General features: G+C 41.0%; 1 protein-coding gene across 3 annotated transcripts in view; it reads left to right on the top strand.

The window, feature by feature from the left end:
- LOC117155877 (uncharacterized) overlaps window positions 1–18734 on the top strand; it is a 381740-nt gene that overhangs the window by 349432 nt on the left and 13574 nt on the right. For 2 of the 3 annotated variants that reach the window (XM_033332354.2, XM_033332355.2), the window contains exons 3-6: window positions 3467–3689; window positions 10823–10971; window positions 11422–16407; window positions 17150–17314. In XM_033332354.2, coding sequence (XP_033188245.2) covers window positions 3467–3689; window positions 10823–10971; window positions 11422–16407; window positions 17150–17314 — 5523 coding nt within the window. Of the gene's footprint in view, window positions 1–3466; window positions 3690–10822; window positions 10972–11421; window positions 16408–17149; window positions 18568–18734 lie in introns of those variants that run through there. The other variant, XM_033332353.2, reaches the window with a different exon arrangement.

The following is an 18734-nucleotide window of genomic DNA, read 5'->3' as shown; positions in this document are numbered from 1 at the left end:
TTCCTTCCAATTAGGCAGTCAGGAGGGCGTGAATATTAACCGGGGCGTTCTCATCAAAATATCAATACTGGGCAACGTCGGTTCGCTGTTATCGAGCCGCGATCAGCCTGGGTTATGCAAATCCCCGGCCTGGCCTGGCCTTTCGCTTTATTTCCCTTCTCGTTTCGGTTGTACCATTACCTTCACAACGAAACCGCCAATAAAAGCAACCGCAAGGATCTTTAGCAATCCTCGGAACAAACGGTCGTCGTCGCATACCTCGCAGCGACGCTGGTTACGTAAGTAAGCGGCCCCGAAAACCTTTGGACCACCTTCGGGCTCGCTAAAACACCAGATAATCTGCCCGTTTCCTCGGCGATTTCGCCGCCGCTGTGTCGCCATAATTGGCGAACGCCGGCGCGCGAGCATCGCGCAAAAGCGGAGTCAGAAAGTCGAAAAGGGCCAGCGAACGAGAGCAAACGAAGAACGAGAAAGAAGAGAAGAGAGAAAGAGCGGCAAAAAGAGGAAAAAAGAGGAGAAGACCTCGACCGGACCGATGCTCATGAATCTCATGATCGATGCGCGATGCTCGTGCACGGAGTTAAAATGTGTCCAAGTTGGAAGGCCACGGGCCGATGTCCGGTAATGGTCATCCAGGACTTCAACCGTGTTACGTGTCAGCCCGTGAGACGTTCCGCGGCAATTTACGGCTACGTACACAGTGCCATTACGACGCATCGTAAATAAGACGGTGCACGTTGTATGCGGCGCGGCAGACACATACACGCGCACGCATGCACACACACACACACACATACGCGTGTATACATACATACAGTGCAACGCAGCTTCATCATTTTTACCGCTCATTATGCGTGGGCGCCGTTAATTTCTGGTCCACGGCCGCGCGTTTTTGTCGGCCCGCTTTCGCGATCTCTGTAACGTTGTACTTTTAAGACCTCCTTTTTCTTTCGAACGTGACTTCGAATCGAGTATCCGACGCTGTCGCTGCGTGTTTGGAGGAAATGGTGTATTGTTTCGTTAACGACGAACAAATTAAGGATCGTGTAGTAGTTTCGATATTATTGGCGAGTGGGTGGTAATAGTTTGTTTTCGACTACGCAGTTTAAGTCGATGGTATTTAATGGATGAATTGCGTTTACGTAAGCAGTTAGAAAACTATCATTTATGTACATTTTTTGTTTTCCTTTCAATATCTCCTTTAAATAATTTCCTTCGACTAACCTTGAGCGCGTAATTACGCTTTGCATTGAAGTAATTGCTCTAACAGATAATAGAAAAAATAAGAAAAACGGCAAAATTAGACTTGTCACATTTTTCTGCTACGACCTTTATATCGATAAGATATCTTCCAGGCATGGATAATGTTACAAATTTATTACTTTGAATTCCTCCATCAATTGGGATGATTTTTGACATTAAATTTTTCAAAAAGAAAAGTTTATTTATATTTTACAAGGCTCTCAGAAGCATGTGTGTACGTTGTTTCAATCTACATATTTTAGTTTGAAATCGGTTTATCGATGCCGGCGAAATATCAATAAGAGTTGATTATAGTTATCGTTTCATAACAATGTATGCCAATATAACGTAACATCTATCAAAACGATTCAATTGAACCATATCGTGTATATTTATATCTCATACTAATAGTTTATACTTTTATCGTTCTGCTTTCATTCTAACGATGTAATATATCACACTGTATTTGTTCGTTCACTATTCTCTCGCATTCACCAAAATCTAATTGAACTATTTTGTAATAGATTACGAATCAAACACGTATAAATACCTCAACAACCAGTGAATAACAATGATTAACAATAACTGTTGTTATTAGTAGCAATAATTATTATTACAATTTCTTCAACAATGATCGGCTAGCGTTCGAAACTTCTATCAATTGCATTCAACGTCGACAGAACGACGAGCTTTACGTTATCGAATAGGAAACGTTTCGTTTATTTTTTATTTACTTTAATTTCTGAGAATTGACATTTTCTTAAATTATCGAACCTCGTTATTACTTCCGGGATATCGCCTAATTTACGGGAATAAATACCAAGCTACTTGCGAATCAAATTGTTCGCATGGGCGAGGACACATGTGCGCCACTGCAATTACGCGTAATTGGATAATTATCGAAACGTTGGGCGAATTGTTCCAATAACCGGAATTTAAACGTTCGATGCATAATACATCGGCGTTGTTTGAATGTGACAGAAATGCAGGAAAGCGGCGCAAGCCAGGCCGCATCGCGGTCTTGTTTCGTTTCGTGGCAGGAAAAGTAGGTCGTAGGCGGAATAACTCGTTTCATTACGTGATTCCGCCTCTTTATTTCAATGTCCGCGCCCGTATAGTCAATCTCTATTATCTGTGTCTCGAGGGTTGTAGCCAGATCGCTTGAACAAATGCCAAAGGTTATTTCCTCGTAAACTTGCTACGTTATTTCCCGAAAGTAGGAACGTGGCCTTTTACGAGCCTTCTTTCGCTTGACTTCGCTCTTTACCAACTGACACGATGAAACCGCGAAATTATAAAGCTGACACCAGATATGACCGACTAGTAAGTGTGTGGATACTCGGCTGAATTCGTGAAAGCACAAAAACGTGAAATACAGCCCCGTTCGCAGGTAACAGGACATTTACGAAAACTATAATCTTCTTGAAAAGAGACATACGTATAGTGATGGGCGAAAATTTCCAGATAAACCGATCTTACAAATTTCTCTTGAAAGTTGGAGATTAGAGGAATTTTACCCAATTTTGACTATAGAAACATATGCTGTATAAAAGAAAACGCTATAACAACTAAACGTTTATTGTTTAAATGTGTCCAAAAGATCGTTAAATCAACGTGTTAGTAAGCGTTAATAATATATAAGAGAACATATTTGGTCGAAAATCTTTGTATACCATCGTACATTTCTTGTCTACGTGTGACAAAACCAGCAAAAATATGTGAAGTAACGCACCTTTTGTTTTATTTGTCTTATTTGGTTCGTCCATCTTTCGTCATCGTTTCTTCATTATATCTGCTGCCCTTTATTAGAGAAGTACACAGAAGTATGAAATAAATTCACCAACGATATTCGATCTATAAGAAGTCATATTGGAAAAAAGCTTGCAACAATGCTTTGAGAAAATACACACTAAATAATTTATCTATTTGTTAATGTATTCACCTTTACAATTTACACCAAATCAATACAATTTGTTGCTATTGTATCGGCTTTACTCAACAAATATTTACGAGGTTTACTCAACACCGATTGTATTTATGCACATAGATATATGTAATATAAAGTATCGTTATCACATAGCATATCGTATTATCATGCACTTATACGATTTTCGGGATTTTCCAGAAATTCCCTCGTCGTGAATCGATCGTTTCTTGTATGAAATATACACAGTATAGTTTACTCGACGAGTAACTAACGACTTGGTCTATGTTCTTGTTTCAGGTTGCGTCACGACCTTGGAGCCCAGATCAGGGCAAGACGCGGGAGATGACCAAGCTCTGCAACCATAAGAGGAAACTTCTGCTGCCAACTACGGCGGCCGGCAGTCCTGTTGCATCCTGTACACCGACGGTCTCTTCTTCGCCGGCTTTATCCACCGGCCCGGTCGCAACCGCGATTCACGTGAACGCGGACTCGCCCACCTCGCCGGACAAAGCCAGGAAAGGTAAGAACGTGACCTTGCGTGTGCCAATTCTGTCTTACGATTAGTTTCGACCTACCGTATCGATTGCTTCGCTCCTTCTTTCTTTTTCTGGTTTGAGAAAGCCGAGAGTGACGGCGTGTTTCATTTCTTCGTGATTTGCATAATTTCGATGTCCGAGTAGATTATGGGTTTGAATAGAAAAGGTGGGCGATTTTTTTTGTACAGAATATCTTGCTACGGAGATCTGAATGATGTAATAAATGCGGATGAATTTTTTACCGAGTAGGGGAGCTTGGGTCAAAGTGAAATTCTTAAGATTTAATCACACTGACGTATAGGAAGTAACGGAAATAAGTTTACTTTTTATCGTATTGCATTATATAGTTTTGTTGTGTAAGATTTACAACCTTTGCAATTTGACCTATTACTTGTTCAAAAAAACCTTTCGTCATTTTTTAGTTTAGTCGATTAACTTGGTGAAGTAAAATATAAGTGACAAAATAGACATGCGAAGGAAAATTTTGATTGAATGTCAGGTTATAAAAAATATGTTATAACAAGTTTAGGAAGAAATAAAAAAAGGGGAAGTACCCTCAAAGTAGAGAGAGATGATTTTCTAAAAAGTAGGTAAAGCTAAGGAAATAGAAGACATTTTATATATAATTACATACCTAGAAATAGTAAATTCATGAATAAAATTTTGAAATTTTTAATAGAAATTCTAAATACTTTACTCTAACAGTATGTTATCTAAAAATGATAATTCCTTTTGTGATACATAAAATAATACGTTAATTTGCTATCTCATTTTCGCCGCGGTTTCTATGTTTCACGTTGGTTAAGATATTCTTCGGTTTTACTTCAAATATAAAATTTCATTTTAAATACGCGTACGTTTTATCGTCAATAATCGTATGTTGTAAGCATTTATTCATGAATATCGAATAATCGGTAAATAAAATAATTATAAGTAATAATTCACGAAAATATCCTACGTAAACAGATCGTTCACCCGGAGAATTGAATTTCTCCTCACATTTATCGATATGCTTCAACATAAAACCAGTTACGCTTTAAAGTTTACTTATTTAATGAAGTATCCCCATTTACATTTATGAGTTCGTAACATAGGAAATTTTTATTGTATACAATCACTTACATAATTGTTGTGCTAAACACGAAAAGAGCCCATAAGACAAAACAATGAATTGAATAAATTTCGCTGAGAGTTTTAGTCTTATTTTAATACTAGCGACCTTCGAATTGATAATTATACTGGCTCTAATTAAACTTTGTTCTTTTCATATTTCCAAAATAAATAAGAACTTCGTAAAATAATTGAATTACCTCGCTAGAAAATATACCTGGTATCCAATATATTCACTCTTATTTTCAAGAAGTTCCACAGTTGTTTTAAAACAGTAACTTCTATCATTATATGGTATGCCCCTTTGGAAATAAAGTAGGAAGAAAGAAATATCTTTTCTAGCTAAATAATTCCAAGTTACTCGTTTCATAAGAGATGATCGTGACGTCACCGATTCGCGAAGAAGTACAGACGTTTCCTTGCATGTTGAATAACAAACGCGGAATCGAAGTAGCCCAATTAGAGGAGGTATTTCTCGATCAGATAGAGGGGAATAGTCTCGCAAGGAAATTGCATAGAAGGAATTTTTCCATCTAGGGAGTTTTATCCGGCGTTCGAGGAGGCGCGGGGTGGTCGATCGATCAAAATCAGAATTTTCCCTGGGGAAAAGTTTCTTGGCGGATTCTCGAACGAGCCACGAACTCGTCGAACTCGATCGCATTATACATACTCGCCAATCAATCTCACGTATACCAGCGTACGCGGCGGCCGAGCACGTACACATCCTCCCACCCATCAATATATCCCCCGAAGAAGTTTTCCCATCGATCCGTCGTATTAACAAAGTTCCGCCAGTTCCGGTAGTCAGAGCGGCGCGCCATAATCGTCGGGAACGTTTATTCACCGTCGTACTAGAAAACACGCGGCGAAAACTTTTATTGGAGGACGACCAAAAGTTTTTCCTCGTGCATCGCGCCTCGCGGCTGCCGACCGAGCCGTGATCATTAGGGCGCAGCGAACGGGAAAAAAGTCCCGGGAAGAAGAAAAGGAACGACGAAATTGCGACATTAGCGGGGTCTGTTGCCTCCATCCCCTTCTCCCTTTCTTTCGTTTCGTCTGTGCTTCCTTTTTCCTCTTTCTCTGTGCCTCTCTTTCTTCCGCGGTCCTTTTCGCGTACATAGAGACGGCATTAAAGCTCCCCGATGTCGGTGAAAAAAGGGATGGAGGTGGCGAACGCGACGTAGGAACCGTGGATGGAGGCGTTGGCCCCGGGGGAAGGAGGTGGAATGATGTATCACCGTGGCGGCTAAACTCTCCGTCCGGATTTCATTACTAAATCCTATAACCGACCGAGCGGGACCGACTCTTTTCTTTTTTCCTCTCTCTCTCTCTCTCTTTCGTTTTCTCTTCCCTGCTACCCGTTCACTCCTCTCCTCTGCTGCTTCTTTATTCTCTTTTTCGTCTTTTCCTTTCTTCATCGCGTCGCTAATTAAACGGCTGTTATTCCGAGCGAGCCTGTGCACACACAGCGAAAGCCTCGCTTACGGTTTTCGCTCGTCGGGAATGAGAAACAATAGTCCGACTGTGCATTGAAATTCGTCGAGTGTATTTTGATCGTTCGCTGGTTTCAGGGGCTGAGGGATTTAAAGGACAACGTTGCTGATTTTTAATCGCCTGCTCGCAAACTTTCTAACTGTGTTTCATTTCACCTTTTGTCATCCGAGCTCAAGCATTTCAATCCTTCCGCCATCGGTTTAGCGTAGTGGTTTTGGTAGATTTTGTTCATTCAGGAATTACGTTAGGTGGATATTGCAAAGTGATCGAGACAGTGTAACAGCGATATGATGGGCAAAATTTAACTTAACGTTTTGCTATATGACACGTCTAATTTGATTATCCAAAAGTCGTCTTCATTTTTATGGTAACGATTTTACAACAATATATTGATAATTACTAACGTTATTGCGTCACAGTTTACGATGTACGTAGTAAATTAACAACAAAGAATAATCACATCATTTTATTAATTTGATTGTATACAAATTGTATACTGATCACTTTCGATAAATGAAGTAAGCGCATTTGAAAACAGTTTTATCGTCACGTACAAGATAACTGAATTACCATGTCGGAAAGTTCATAAAAACTTGCTTCACGAGAGGTAGCAGAAAATTAACAGGAGAGGTTAATGGAAACTATACATTTACGATTAACATACGCAAAAGGAAAGAAAAGTACCTCGAAAATCGAAAGCATAATTCATCTATTGTCCACAGAATTGACAAATTTTCAAGCTGGATTCTATCAAAAATTACCACATGAAATAATCTGCTTCCACGCGTTCGATATAATATTTTTCGAAGATTTATCTTTCTCGCGATTACGGTATTGCATCACGGAATTGCGCTCCTCCCTATATAAATGTACATCGTCGCCAGTGTTTCTGTGGAACTTTATAGGGCCGTTTTAACATCGACGCTCACGTTCGCGTTCACGGGCGTCGCTTCGATTCCAATTTTCCGGTGATATAAAACGACGTGGCCCGAGAAAACGTCACCCTGTTTCTCTCCCTTTCGTTCTACACCATCTTTCTTTCTACCCCTGGTTTCCCTCTATCGAGGCATTTCAACGGCGGAGGTAATACGTTCGCGTGGTGTGCAAACACACACCCTTCAAATCGCGGACGGGGATGGAAAATAAAAGAAATAAGCCGTGGAGGGGAGAGACGAATCGAATGAATCTTTATCGTCGTCGCTCTTCCACGAATACGAGTCTCAATAACGAAAGTCGATTTCATTTCTCTCCTCTCTTCTTTTCGGTTTTGCTCGGCTCAGCCTGGGGAATGGCTTTTATGTACCGCAGTTTGCCAAGGGACTCGACCGAGAAACGAGAAACGAAACTCGATCGACGCTATTAATGGAATTCCGACGGCTGGTTACTCGTATCTGGATTTACTTTCGTTTTTAATATGCGTTCATTTTCTAGACCAATCCTATAGACGAGAGAGGGGGCGAATGTTTGAGCGCGCAAACAGCATTTCTGGAATTCGTATCGCGGCTCTCGCCTGTAACGATTGACTTTTACGCCTCGCGTGAGGCACTCTGTCAGCGGATTCGTCGGTGTGTTAATAAATTTTCGAGATCCGATTTCGTCAGGTCGACGAGACAAGTGTAACGACTAATCGTGACACGTTTAACGAGGTCGATCGCTCGCCGTTACATTTTCCTTGTCCCGCTGAACAATTTTCCGTGGTAAACAGGCTCTCTCTGTTACCCGATCGATCACGTTCGTGTTACGACGGCGCGATACGCTTTGCGCCGTTTGATATCCCGGAGGAAACGATTTCACAGAGAGCGAGCTATTAGTTACACCTGCAATTTTTCTTTTATCATCTTACTCGGTACGTAAAGATTTTACAACTACGAGTTCTTGACAAATTTTGATTTTCATTCAACTTCGTCGCTTTTCATCAAAATCAAATGTTTCGTTCGTCAATTATGCAACTAATCTCGTACAATCTGCGCTATCGAAAACGGCGATTAATAACAAAACCAGTTGGTTGGCATAATACTCGACGAGCATTAGCAAAAGACCTTAGAGCGTGTGCCATGCACAGGTCATCAGACAGTTTAAAGCCCACTCAGGTAAATCCTCAGACGATCCACAAATTTGCATTTGGTTGTCTCTGTCGCTACAATCCCGACACGGGACAGAAGCTTTCCATCGGTGTTAGAGTTGCACAGAGGACGCGAGCTGGCCGGAAGAGGAACCAATCGGCCGGCTCGTGTCTTCTTATCGTCCGGGCGATCAATAAGTCCCGGGAGGAGGAAAGAATCCGCTCACCATTCGCTGCCAGCGACGTCAACGCGACGATGTTAGTTTGGATGAGGTTGCTTGGTGGGGGCAAACGCGAAGGAGAACGAGGACAGAGTGGGTGGTAGCAGTGGTGGTGTCGATGGTGGTGGTGGTGGTGGTGGTGGTAGTGGTGGTGGTAGTGGCAGACAGAGAGTTGATAAGGGTTAATTTCGTACGAAGAGGCAGCGGCGCCACGGCGCTCCGAATAGGTGAAGAGAGAAGAGGAACTGCGGTCCAACGTCTGTGTCCGGTTGTGATTCTTGCGCCTGCCCCGAGTGATGTTCACCCCCGCCGACACCGTTTCAAACCACCTCCGGCTCGTCCTCGACCGACGTCCTGTTGTGGTCGCGCAAGCGCATTTTACGCTGCTTCCGTTTAGTCCGCATCAACGGCTCGACCACGTCGTAACGTCCGATCCACGCTGGGATCGTCATGAGCGAACAACTGGGGAAGTAGTCCTTGGCCGAGGTTCAATTGGATTTCAGTGATTCGAGTGCCTTCGAATCCCGCTGGTCCGTCAGCCAGCCGTAACGAGAAGTTTTGCCTCGGGACTTCTCTACCAGAAGATCGTTATAATTATGGCCGTTGGTTCGGTTCAATTGGTCCCTGTATCGAAATCTCCTGACATCGAGTCCGCAACTTCGATCTATACCGCGAGAGTTGCTTGAGAACGATGGGAACTATCTTTGGTTAGCATATTTCAGCCGTATCGAATATTGTGTGTTCAAGAGAAATTAGGCTTCTCCATTCGTTTTATTATTTAATCTCTTATATTATATATATTTTTATTGCAAGACATTGAACAAAGAGTAATTTGAGAAATTACATCAGAAAAGGCGCACTTTGTAATTTTCCCTTGCAATCGAATTTGCAATATCTTTCCTCGTATTTCGAGGGATCGAGTTTCATCCTTAAGCGATAGCCTATATTTCATAATTGCTACGTCATCTCTGCTTCGTCAGATTTAATGGCGGCAACGCTTACAGCCATAAGCCATTGACTGCAGATTTTTGGGATAAAGGGAGAGGGATTTTACGCGTTCACGCGAACCTCCCTCGAAAGCCACGAAATGCTTCAAAGATTTTACGCAAATTTTCACCCCCTTGAAAATCGGGTTAAACTACCGTCGTTGCAGACAACTTGGCCTTACTCCTAGGTGGATTCATTATTACATCCTACCCTACCTCCCTTTCACCCATCCGTTTTCCTCGTCCTCTTCATCTTGCTTCTCCCGCTTCCGAATTGTCTTCCCCCATTGAAGCCGTGGAGAATAATTATCCGCTGTAGGCTTACGGATAAAAGACCGCCATTGAAAACCATCCCCTTTGCCACCCTTTTGCCATTCTGCTTTCTGTTATCCTCGTAAATCAAGGTAATTTTATAGTGTGAACGCTTGTTATGGCTGCTTGTCAACCTTTGATTGTGAGGGGTTGTATAGTTTCGCTTCAATTCAAAATATGAAACAGTTATTTGCTTCGCTTCGTTCTATTTTTCATTTTCTTTGATTCATCAATTTTTTTTAAATACTAACGAACCTATAAGGGTGATTTTCCTCCATTCTTGTATCTTTTAGCATCGTTTAAATAGTTCGCGTGCATTCCCGTGCATTATTTATTTTTCTCGTATGTAGAAACAATTAGTATGAACACGATGAAAATTATATACGTTCTATAAATATTATACTACTGTTAATATATAAAACTAATTTTCATTAAATAGTTTCTATTATGTAAAGAATAGTAATTATTTTCATTGAGAATGTGTCATACTATAAATCAGCAATTTCTGCGACACTTCGTGCATTTATCTTCTGCACTTGGAAAAAAGGCAATATTATAACCATTTATCTTTGTAACTGATTTATACAAAATTGGAAAAAGTTATACGTTCGTTTACAAGTAAAATGTGTTGGAAAAGAAAGGTAGTGAATAAAACGGATATGAATCTTGGAATTGTTACGCTAAATAGGATTTAACCTTGCGGTGGGACTTCAAATGGAACACTCGTTCATTAAGAAACCTGAAGCAGCGCTTGAATAATAAGTGGAGGGTTAAAATTAGAGTTAGGGAAATGAGTCGTATTTTAATTCTCCATGACCTTGAAGATTTAACGTGCCCCGGAATTCCATTAAGAATTAATATCATTTTTTTGCATATCTTAAGTATCCAATAACAAAAGATGATTTCTATCAACGTTTAATTATATTTTTCAGATGGTCTCAACAAGAAAAAGAAGAGGAAAATAGGGGGGCTAGGAAACATTTTCTCAGGAGTCTCAGTCTCACAACTTATGGCACAACGCGAAAGAGCTATTGTTGCGGCATCTGGAGTGCAAGGGTCACCAGTACCAAATGGATCGCAGGTAATGTGATATTAATTTTAATTAATCCGAAGAGAAATCTGCTATTTTAATCCTTCCATAGTGTATCCCGAGAGGGATTCGAACAAATAATACTGCGAACTTTACATTTTAAATGAAATTATACGTGACGTAATTATTAATATTTATTTCCTATAAGAAGTTAAAATTGTATTACGTTAATATCTAATTTTTATTCAATATAATAATTATGTAATCATAATAAAACAAGATAATTATTTTCCAAGTTCGTTCGCTGTTCTAAATTTTACTTTATTGTATTGTCCAAGAGTCAATAATTACGGTCTGTTTATTGTAAATAATAAATTTACCTGTAATAGATAAATCTTTATAAATAAATAAGTTAGGAGGTAAATTTTATTATTTTGTAATGTATGTCGAATACTATGTATATAGTATAATGTTTACACGTAAATGTTTTTCATATTCCAGGTGTGGCCTATTGCGATCCCTAATTTGCAAGTTCAGCAAAGTAATCAGCAGATATGTCATCAAACATTAAATTCACCTTCTCAAGCACAAGATATAAACGGCTGTGTAACGAGAAATCCTCAGCAAAGGATAGGTCAGCACAATATGTCGGGGATGTTAATGGGAAATTCCCTGATCATGAATCAGCAGGGCGCCAATTTTAACAATATGACTCAGCAGCAACAACAGTTGTTGCAACAGCAACATCAACAGCTTATATTACAACAACAACAACAGCAGCAGCAGCAGCAGCAGCAGCAACTTATGCAGCAGCATATATCTCAACAACAACAGCAGCAACAGCAACAGCAACAGTTACTGCCTCATCATCAGCAAATGCAACATATGCAGATTTTACAGCAACACGAACAACAACATCAAAACACGGTCGTGAATCAGTTAACGCAACAGCAAGCTCCTCACTATCTTAATCAATTAAATCAGCAGCCGTTACACATAATGCAGCAGCAGGACCATTTGAACCAGCAGCAGCAACAACAGCAACAGCAATTGCACATGCAACAAATGCAGAAGCATAAGATGCAACAGCAGCAACAACAACAGCAGCATTTGACTCAAGAAGTTGATCAACAATCAGGAAACTACAATCCTCAACATTCGTCAGAAAATTATGTGCATCACATGCAATCCTCACAAGTAACAGCTCAATCTGCTCTTCATCCGCAGTTGCACCAAATTCATCAACATCAGCTGCAACAACAAACGCAACAACATCAACCCAATCAACACGTAATGCAGGCACAACCAGCGGATCAATTTCAAATGCAAATACAACAACTCCAGCAGCAACAGCAGCATCAGCATCAACAACAAGTATCTCAGGTGTGCGTGCAACCTCAGTATCCTAATCAACAGTTGAATCATCATTCGTTAGACGTAATGCAACAACAAACAATCGGTCCCGTGATGAATACTGCTGATATGCAGAACAGACATAATCGTACTTCTTCTGTGACGGATGAAGATTTGAATGCGAAACAAATTCAACAGCAGCAGCAGCAGCAGCAGCAACAACAGCAGCAGCAGCAACAACAACAACAGCAGCAGCAACAACAACTTCTGCTGCACAATCACGCTGTACAACGGCACCATGTCGTACAAAATGGGAACTTATCGAATAATTCCCACGAAAATATGCAACGAATGTACGCCCAGAATCAGGTTCAATATCCTGTGAGAAGTTTCGATGCTTCGAAAGGAGCTATCGTAGATGTTAAACATCAGCAACAATACGCTTTATCTAATGTAGCGGGAAGGAGCCCGAATACCAATCATGCTGTTGAAACGCAGTCTGGAATGGGACCAAACGGGCAACCCGGTAACGTGCATTTCAATTCGAGAACGCCACCTTGGCAACAAAATCGGTCAGCTTCGGGTACTCATCAGCCTTCTCTCGTCACAGTCCAGAACATCACATGTAACTCCTTCGATCGTGTTCCACCTCTACATCACCACATTCCACAAGCATCCACTTGGACCGATGAAGTTGCACGCAAGAAGGCCAAACCCAGTAAAGTAATGGTGAAGAAACAACGCCAGCATAGCGTTACAGATGTTCGAAACAATAGCCTTGATCAATCAACTTCGAGTCCAATAGATGAATTCAACGAGAAAAATCAACAGAATAGTAATCAAATTGGTTCGACCGTCAATAGCAGCGGCCCGTCGTTTTTGGAAGATCCCAGCGGTTACCTTGCGCAACAGACTGCTTTGTTGAATAGCACGATATCAAGGCAAACCGGTGTTAGTAGCTCTCAAGTGGGAATTGTCAATAATTCGAAAACACCGCAAACGAGTCATGGTTCGCATTTGCCTAATAACACTTATCTTCCACAACCAAAGCCTTCTTCCGGCGCCAGCCCCACGAGCACATCGACGTTTAATTCTGTGAAAAATCACGCAACCTCGCCCGTTGTTGTACACAGTAGCATGACTCCCACCTCGAGCAGTGGAGGAACAGATTCGGAGAATAGTCCTTGCCAAGGTTGTGTTACCAGTGCTGATACTCAATCTTATGCGCAGGATCAATATAAACAACAAATGCAACGTCAGTACCTGATGCATTCTGATCAACGCGAGGATCCTGTTACATCGTCCACGTTTGGAGAACAGTATCAGAACAATCAGCAGCAAGCTGATTCAAGACCGATCCAGGGTGGTACTGTGAGTACCAGTCATGGATCTCCGATTGGTACGAACAGTCCAGCGAATTCGGACACGCCAGCTTCGTCGACACCTGGAATATCGCAGCCGGCAACGCCTCAAAGCCTCATTTCGTCGCAACCGTCGACGCCACATAGTTACTCGCAACCGCCAACACCTCATTCGCATTCTACGTCTGGTCAGGTGCCATCTCAACCTTTAACGCCTCAGGCTCAACAACCCTCACAGTCTTCGATGGGTAGTGTTGCGCCAGAGCAACGCGCGGAGACGCCTTGCTCTGCTACAACGAGTTCAAACGTAGTTCCTTCTAGTACGCCATCGTCGCAATCATCCACCCCCGGTTCAGACAGCATGACGTCTCAAATAACAAAAAGGCAAACCACGAGACAGTCGTCTTTGGATGGTTACCAGCCACATCCTCATACTGTGAATGCAGTTTCGAGAGTACCGATGAATCACTTTGCTGGTACGTCATCGGTAATAACCACAATGGCAAGCGGCCATACGGTTAGCAGTAATACCATCACATCTGTGCTAGCTGGAAGAGCAAATACCGCTACGGTTTCGATAAATACACCTTCTGGAATACCAAATCCCGCTATACCAGATATACTCTCGAATAAATCACAGCATCCAGCGTCTTCGACAACCTTAACGAATGTACCAACCACTGTTGTTACTACGACGTCCTCTCTTCCGAATAGTCAATCGTCGATAGCGATAAGTGTGTCGAAATCGCCATTAGAGATGGTTCAAAGCGTCGTTAGTAGTATACAAGTACCTCAGGCCAGTACCAATTCACCAGTACAACCTCAAAGTCAGCAACAGCAACAACAACCAACCCAACAACATCCTCAGTCCAATGTTCAAGTTCATAATGTTCTTACGTCAGGCGGAATATTAAAACATCCTCCTGGATCGACTTTACCTCCTGGTCATATATTAGTGTCTAATGGTGGTCAACTTATAATGGCTAGCACGGGTTCAGGAATCAACGGTGTAATGGCACCACCTCCTCCAAAAATCATTTCCAACTCTAATTCGATGCCACCATTGTCAGTGTCACCTATGGTCACCAGTGTGACAGGAGCTGTCAGCCAGGTCATTCCTGCGGTGGGCGTAGCTCAGCAAGTTATTGGACAGCCCACGGTGCTCGTCAACACTATTCAGACTCCTGTACTTATACAACCTAGTGTCATGACGATGGACAGTATAGGTCAGAACGTTCAAATACCGCATCTAACTGTCGCGACTGGAAACGTGATACAAAATGCTCAGTCAATCCTAGATGCGAATCAGGACGTTACGAGAAATGTCAGTGCGAATCAAGGGATGGTAAATCGGCAACCGGCGTTGCTATCGCCCGAATCAGCAATGAGCAAAAAGAAAGCGTACAAAAAACGAAAGACGAATCCGCAGACAGTGGCCTCGATGTTGCATATCGCTTCGTCCCAACAGAATGCCGGCATGCTGATGCAGTCGCAGTCCAACTTTGCGCAGCAGAACTTCCAGACTCAGAGCATAGGCGGTCCGATGCTGCAGGCATTGACAATTGTTCCTGGCAAGGGTGGAGCACCAGCTCAATTGGTAATGAATGGTCAGGCCGGTGCAACATCGGCTCAGTTCAATGCTCAACAAATTATCACGAATCCTCAACCAGCTCAGCAAATAAATCTTCTGCAACCAGTGAATTTATTAAACGGAGCTGCTGGCATGGTTCAAAATTTCCCTACTATTCAACAATTCATCGTTCCTGGTATAGGAAGTATGGTTATGTCTGCTGATGGAACGGCGACCTTGCTGCAAGACACAGGAAACATCGGTATGCAGTTGCAGATACAGAACGTAAACGGTCAGAACGTGTTAACTCCGGTGCAAAGCCACAGTGGAATATTCAATCCGAGTCAGAGCATTTTAGCAGCTGGTCCTGCTGGAATGGTCATTCGAGCACCGCAAGCAACCGGCGGAAAAATTATTCAACAGCATAGTCCTGGCGCACAATTCCTCTCACCGAACAGTGGCCAATTCTTAGTAAATGGAACAACGTCGTTTGGGAACCAACTAAGTCCGATAGTAGCAAATGTCAGTCCGAACCAGCAAGTGACTTTTAATGCCTCGCAAGTTCGACCGACAAACATGCAGGGTCAGCAGGAATTCATACAGATGAACGGGCAGACGTTGATGGTACCTTGTGGGACGGCGCAGAATATCGCTGTTTCGTCGGCCCCTAATCAACAGAACACAACATTCGTTCAGCAAAATACTACGATCGTACAGCAACAAACGACCATGGTATCTAACAATCAGATACCTAATTTTCAAGCTGCAGCTTCTAATGGAACCACCGTCGATCCTTCGTTAAACATTGATCATAATCAGTCGTATATTTTGAGTTCTGGAATGATTCAAGGAAAGGCGCCCACTTCCCCAAAAAGTAGCGTGAATTCACCGTCTTCGGAGCAGAACGTTGAACAGCAGCAATACGTTCTTGCCAGTAGTAGTACGACTGTTGTTGAGAAAACAGCTCAACAGAGCGATCAACACAGTCCTCTGATGGCAAGACATTCTGTTTCGACTCAGACAGCTGGTAATCAGGCGAATATGGCTCAATCGGCTATGATGAGACAAGGATCGCCGCCGGATACCACCACACACAGTCCAGGGAATAGTCAAAGATCGAATAGTCCTGCCGTGGACACTACAACGCATGGAGCAGCTTCACCTGCACCGCCAATTACAGCTAGACATCACTCGTCGTCTACGGTAATATTGCATTATTCAATACAATAAAAACAATAAAACCATAGAAGAAAAACATAATAGGTAACTTAGAAATTAATTTTCTGAAATATGTCAATTGTTATAATATTAAATATATCTTTGAATGTTTACAGAATATCATAGATTTATTTATTTAATATACATATAATTAAAATATTTTTCAGTCGAATTAAGTATTTTTTCATGTGTTTGTATAATTTTAAAGCACTAAGTTTTTTTTAGATATATAGTTTTGATAAAAATTGGCATTGTAGCATAAATTTGTCACTGTGTGTTTCAAACAAATCAAATACGAAATTCTTAGATGCTTTAAAACTCTGTGGGGTTAAATAAGTGATGTGAACAAACGTAGATTGAAAAGAAGTGAACGTTGCGAATATATAATTTATATTTATTGCATTTATATGATTAAGTATGGCATACCTGCTCTTTTATATCTAATTCAAGTTCAATTATATATAATTTCAGACTAATTATGTTTTTCTATTTTTTTTTAAGTTTAAGAGACATATGAAAGAACCTTAATATATATAATTAATATGTGTGATTTTTTATTTTAATTTTGTATTAAAACAAAATCTACTTGTACCAAAAAAATATTTCTGAGTACATTCAAAGCGTTTTTGTTTATTGAAATGAAAACAAAACTGTGATATATAATATTGCCTTGTTTGTATTTTTATCTCAACTAATATACTGAACGCGTTAAAATATTAATTTCCAGCCAATGGTTCATTGCGTATCAAGTAGCGAACCGGATTCAGGCGATGTACCAGTGGCTTCGGAAGATTGGAGAATTCAAGGTATCACCACGAAAGAAATCACGCTTAGTCAGCCAGGTCTCCATGGAAAGACATATGTGGAGTCGACGGTGACTACTGGGATCCAGGTTGGTACCCATGTAGAGCAGGTCAACCGTCATCTAACTCTAACAGACATGCACCAGCCAGCCGATACGACACACCCTGAAAACACATACGCTGACTCACAGGAGCATATGGACACTTCATCACCAAATCATTCCATATATTCAGACACAATGGACCAGAATCCTGTCGAAGATCACCTAAGCGTCACTAAAGAAATGACGGACGTCTCTTATACAGAGGTTGACGTCAATACGTTGCCGGTTGTAGGTCATGGTCACTATCAGCCGATCCTCTATCATAGTCAGCATTATGTTCCCAATACGAACGTTTATCGACAGCAAGCTTTAGTGCCAGATCATGCGCATTACACTATGTTACCTCAAACGAAATTCGATCCTAAATCTTGCGTCGAAATCGATCAAATTGAGTCACAAGTTTCACAACATCTTTCGGAGCAAGATGACATAGATCAAAATTCGGAAGAAAAACCTTTGGAGAATCAGAACATCGGTATTCCTTATTGTTCACAAAGCGAGAATTATCAGAAATTTGTAAATATCGGTATCGCTGCGTCAGCAGGGCTTTATCCACATTTGTATAACTATAGGTCTGATCCTAATAGCATTGCTGTCGTGAACTATTCGCCTAATAAGCAGGCCTATATGAATCCATACATTTACAATCAATTCGTATATGCGCAAGAAGCTGACGACGGTGAGGAGACTGACTCATCGTCGGAGGACTGAGCATCTTTCTTTCGTACGGGTCGATTAATTAATTTTGTACATTTTCAATTACACAACCAGTGGCATTCCCTACTTGCAAGGGCATAATACACGTTTCAATCGAGTACTATTAAGTTTGTAATTAGTTTGTATTTAACGTTATTAATTTTTACGCGTAGATAATTCGTGGGCCGGACGATGTTCAGCTCGCTTTTTTTTAGCATTATTATTTAAAGCATACATTGCAATAATGTAACTTGTATAATTAATCGTGTGTTAACGAATTGCTAAGCAAAAAAAAGAAACATGATTCTTTATAATGGCAAACAGAGAAAAAATAAATTTTTGCTAAACAGTATTATTTTTGCTAAAAATTATCTGACATACATTATTCCTAAACGTTCAAAACAAAAGAGAAAATACCTTGCAATGAGCATGCGTAATCAGAGTTTGGATTTTGTCATCTTGGTATCATTTCTCGTTTGCATGCCTCGAAGAATGAAATTTGAACGTGCCATATTAATTCGGCCATTGATAGCGTAGAAAACGTAAGTTTTCTATAATAGTAGCTCTTCGAACGCTCATCGCGTTAATATTTTATTATACATTTTTTGTACATTACTTAGTTGAGTTAAAAATCGTTCTCTGTTCAAGTAGTTTGTTTTGTTTGTTTATTTTCTTTGTTTTATACTACTTCATTCTGTTCACTTATGTT

The sequence above is a fragment of the Bombus vancouverensis genome, chromosome 8, assembly GCF_051014615.1.
Source record: "Bombus vancouverensis nearcticus chromosome 8, iyBomVanc1_principal, whole genome shotgun sequence".
NCBI lineage: Eukaryota > Metazoa > Arthropoda > Insecta > Hymenoptera > Apidae > Bombus > Bombus vancouverensis.
The sequence above is the reverse complement of the archived record's forward strand: the minus strand, read 5'-3'. Positions and strand labels throughout refer to the sequence as shown.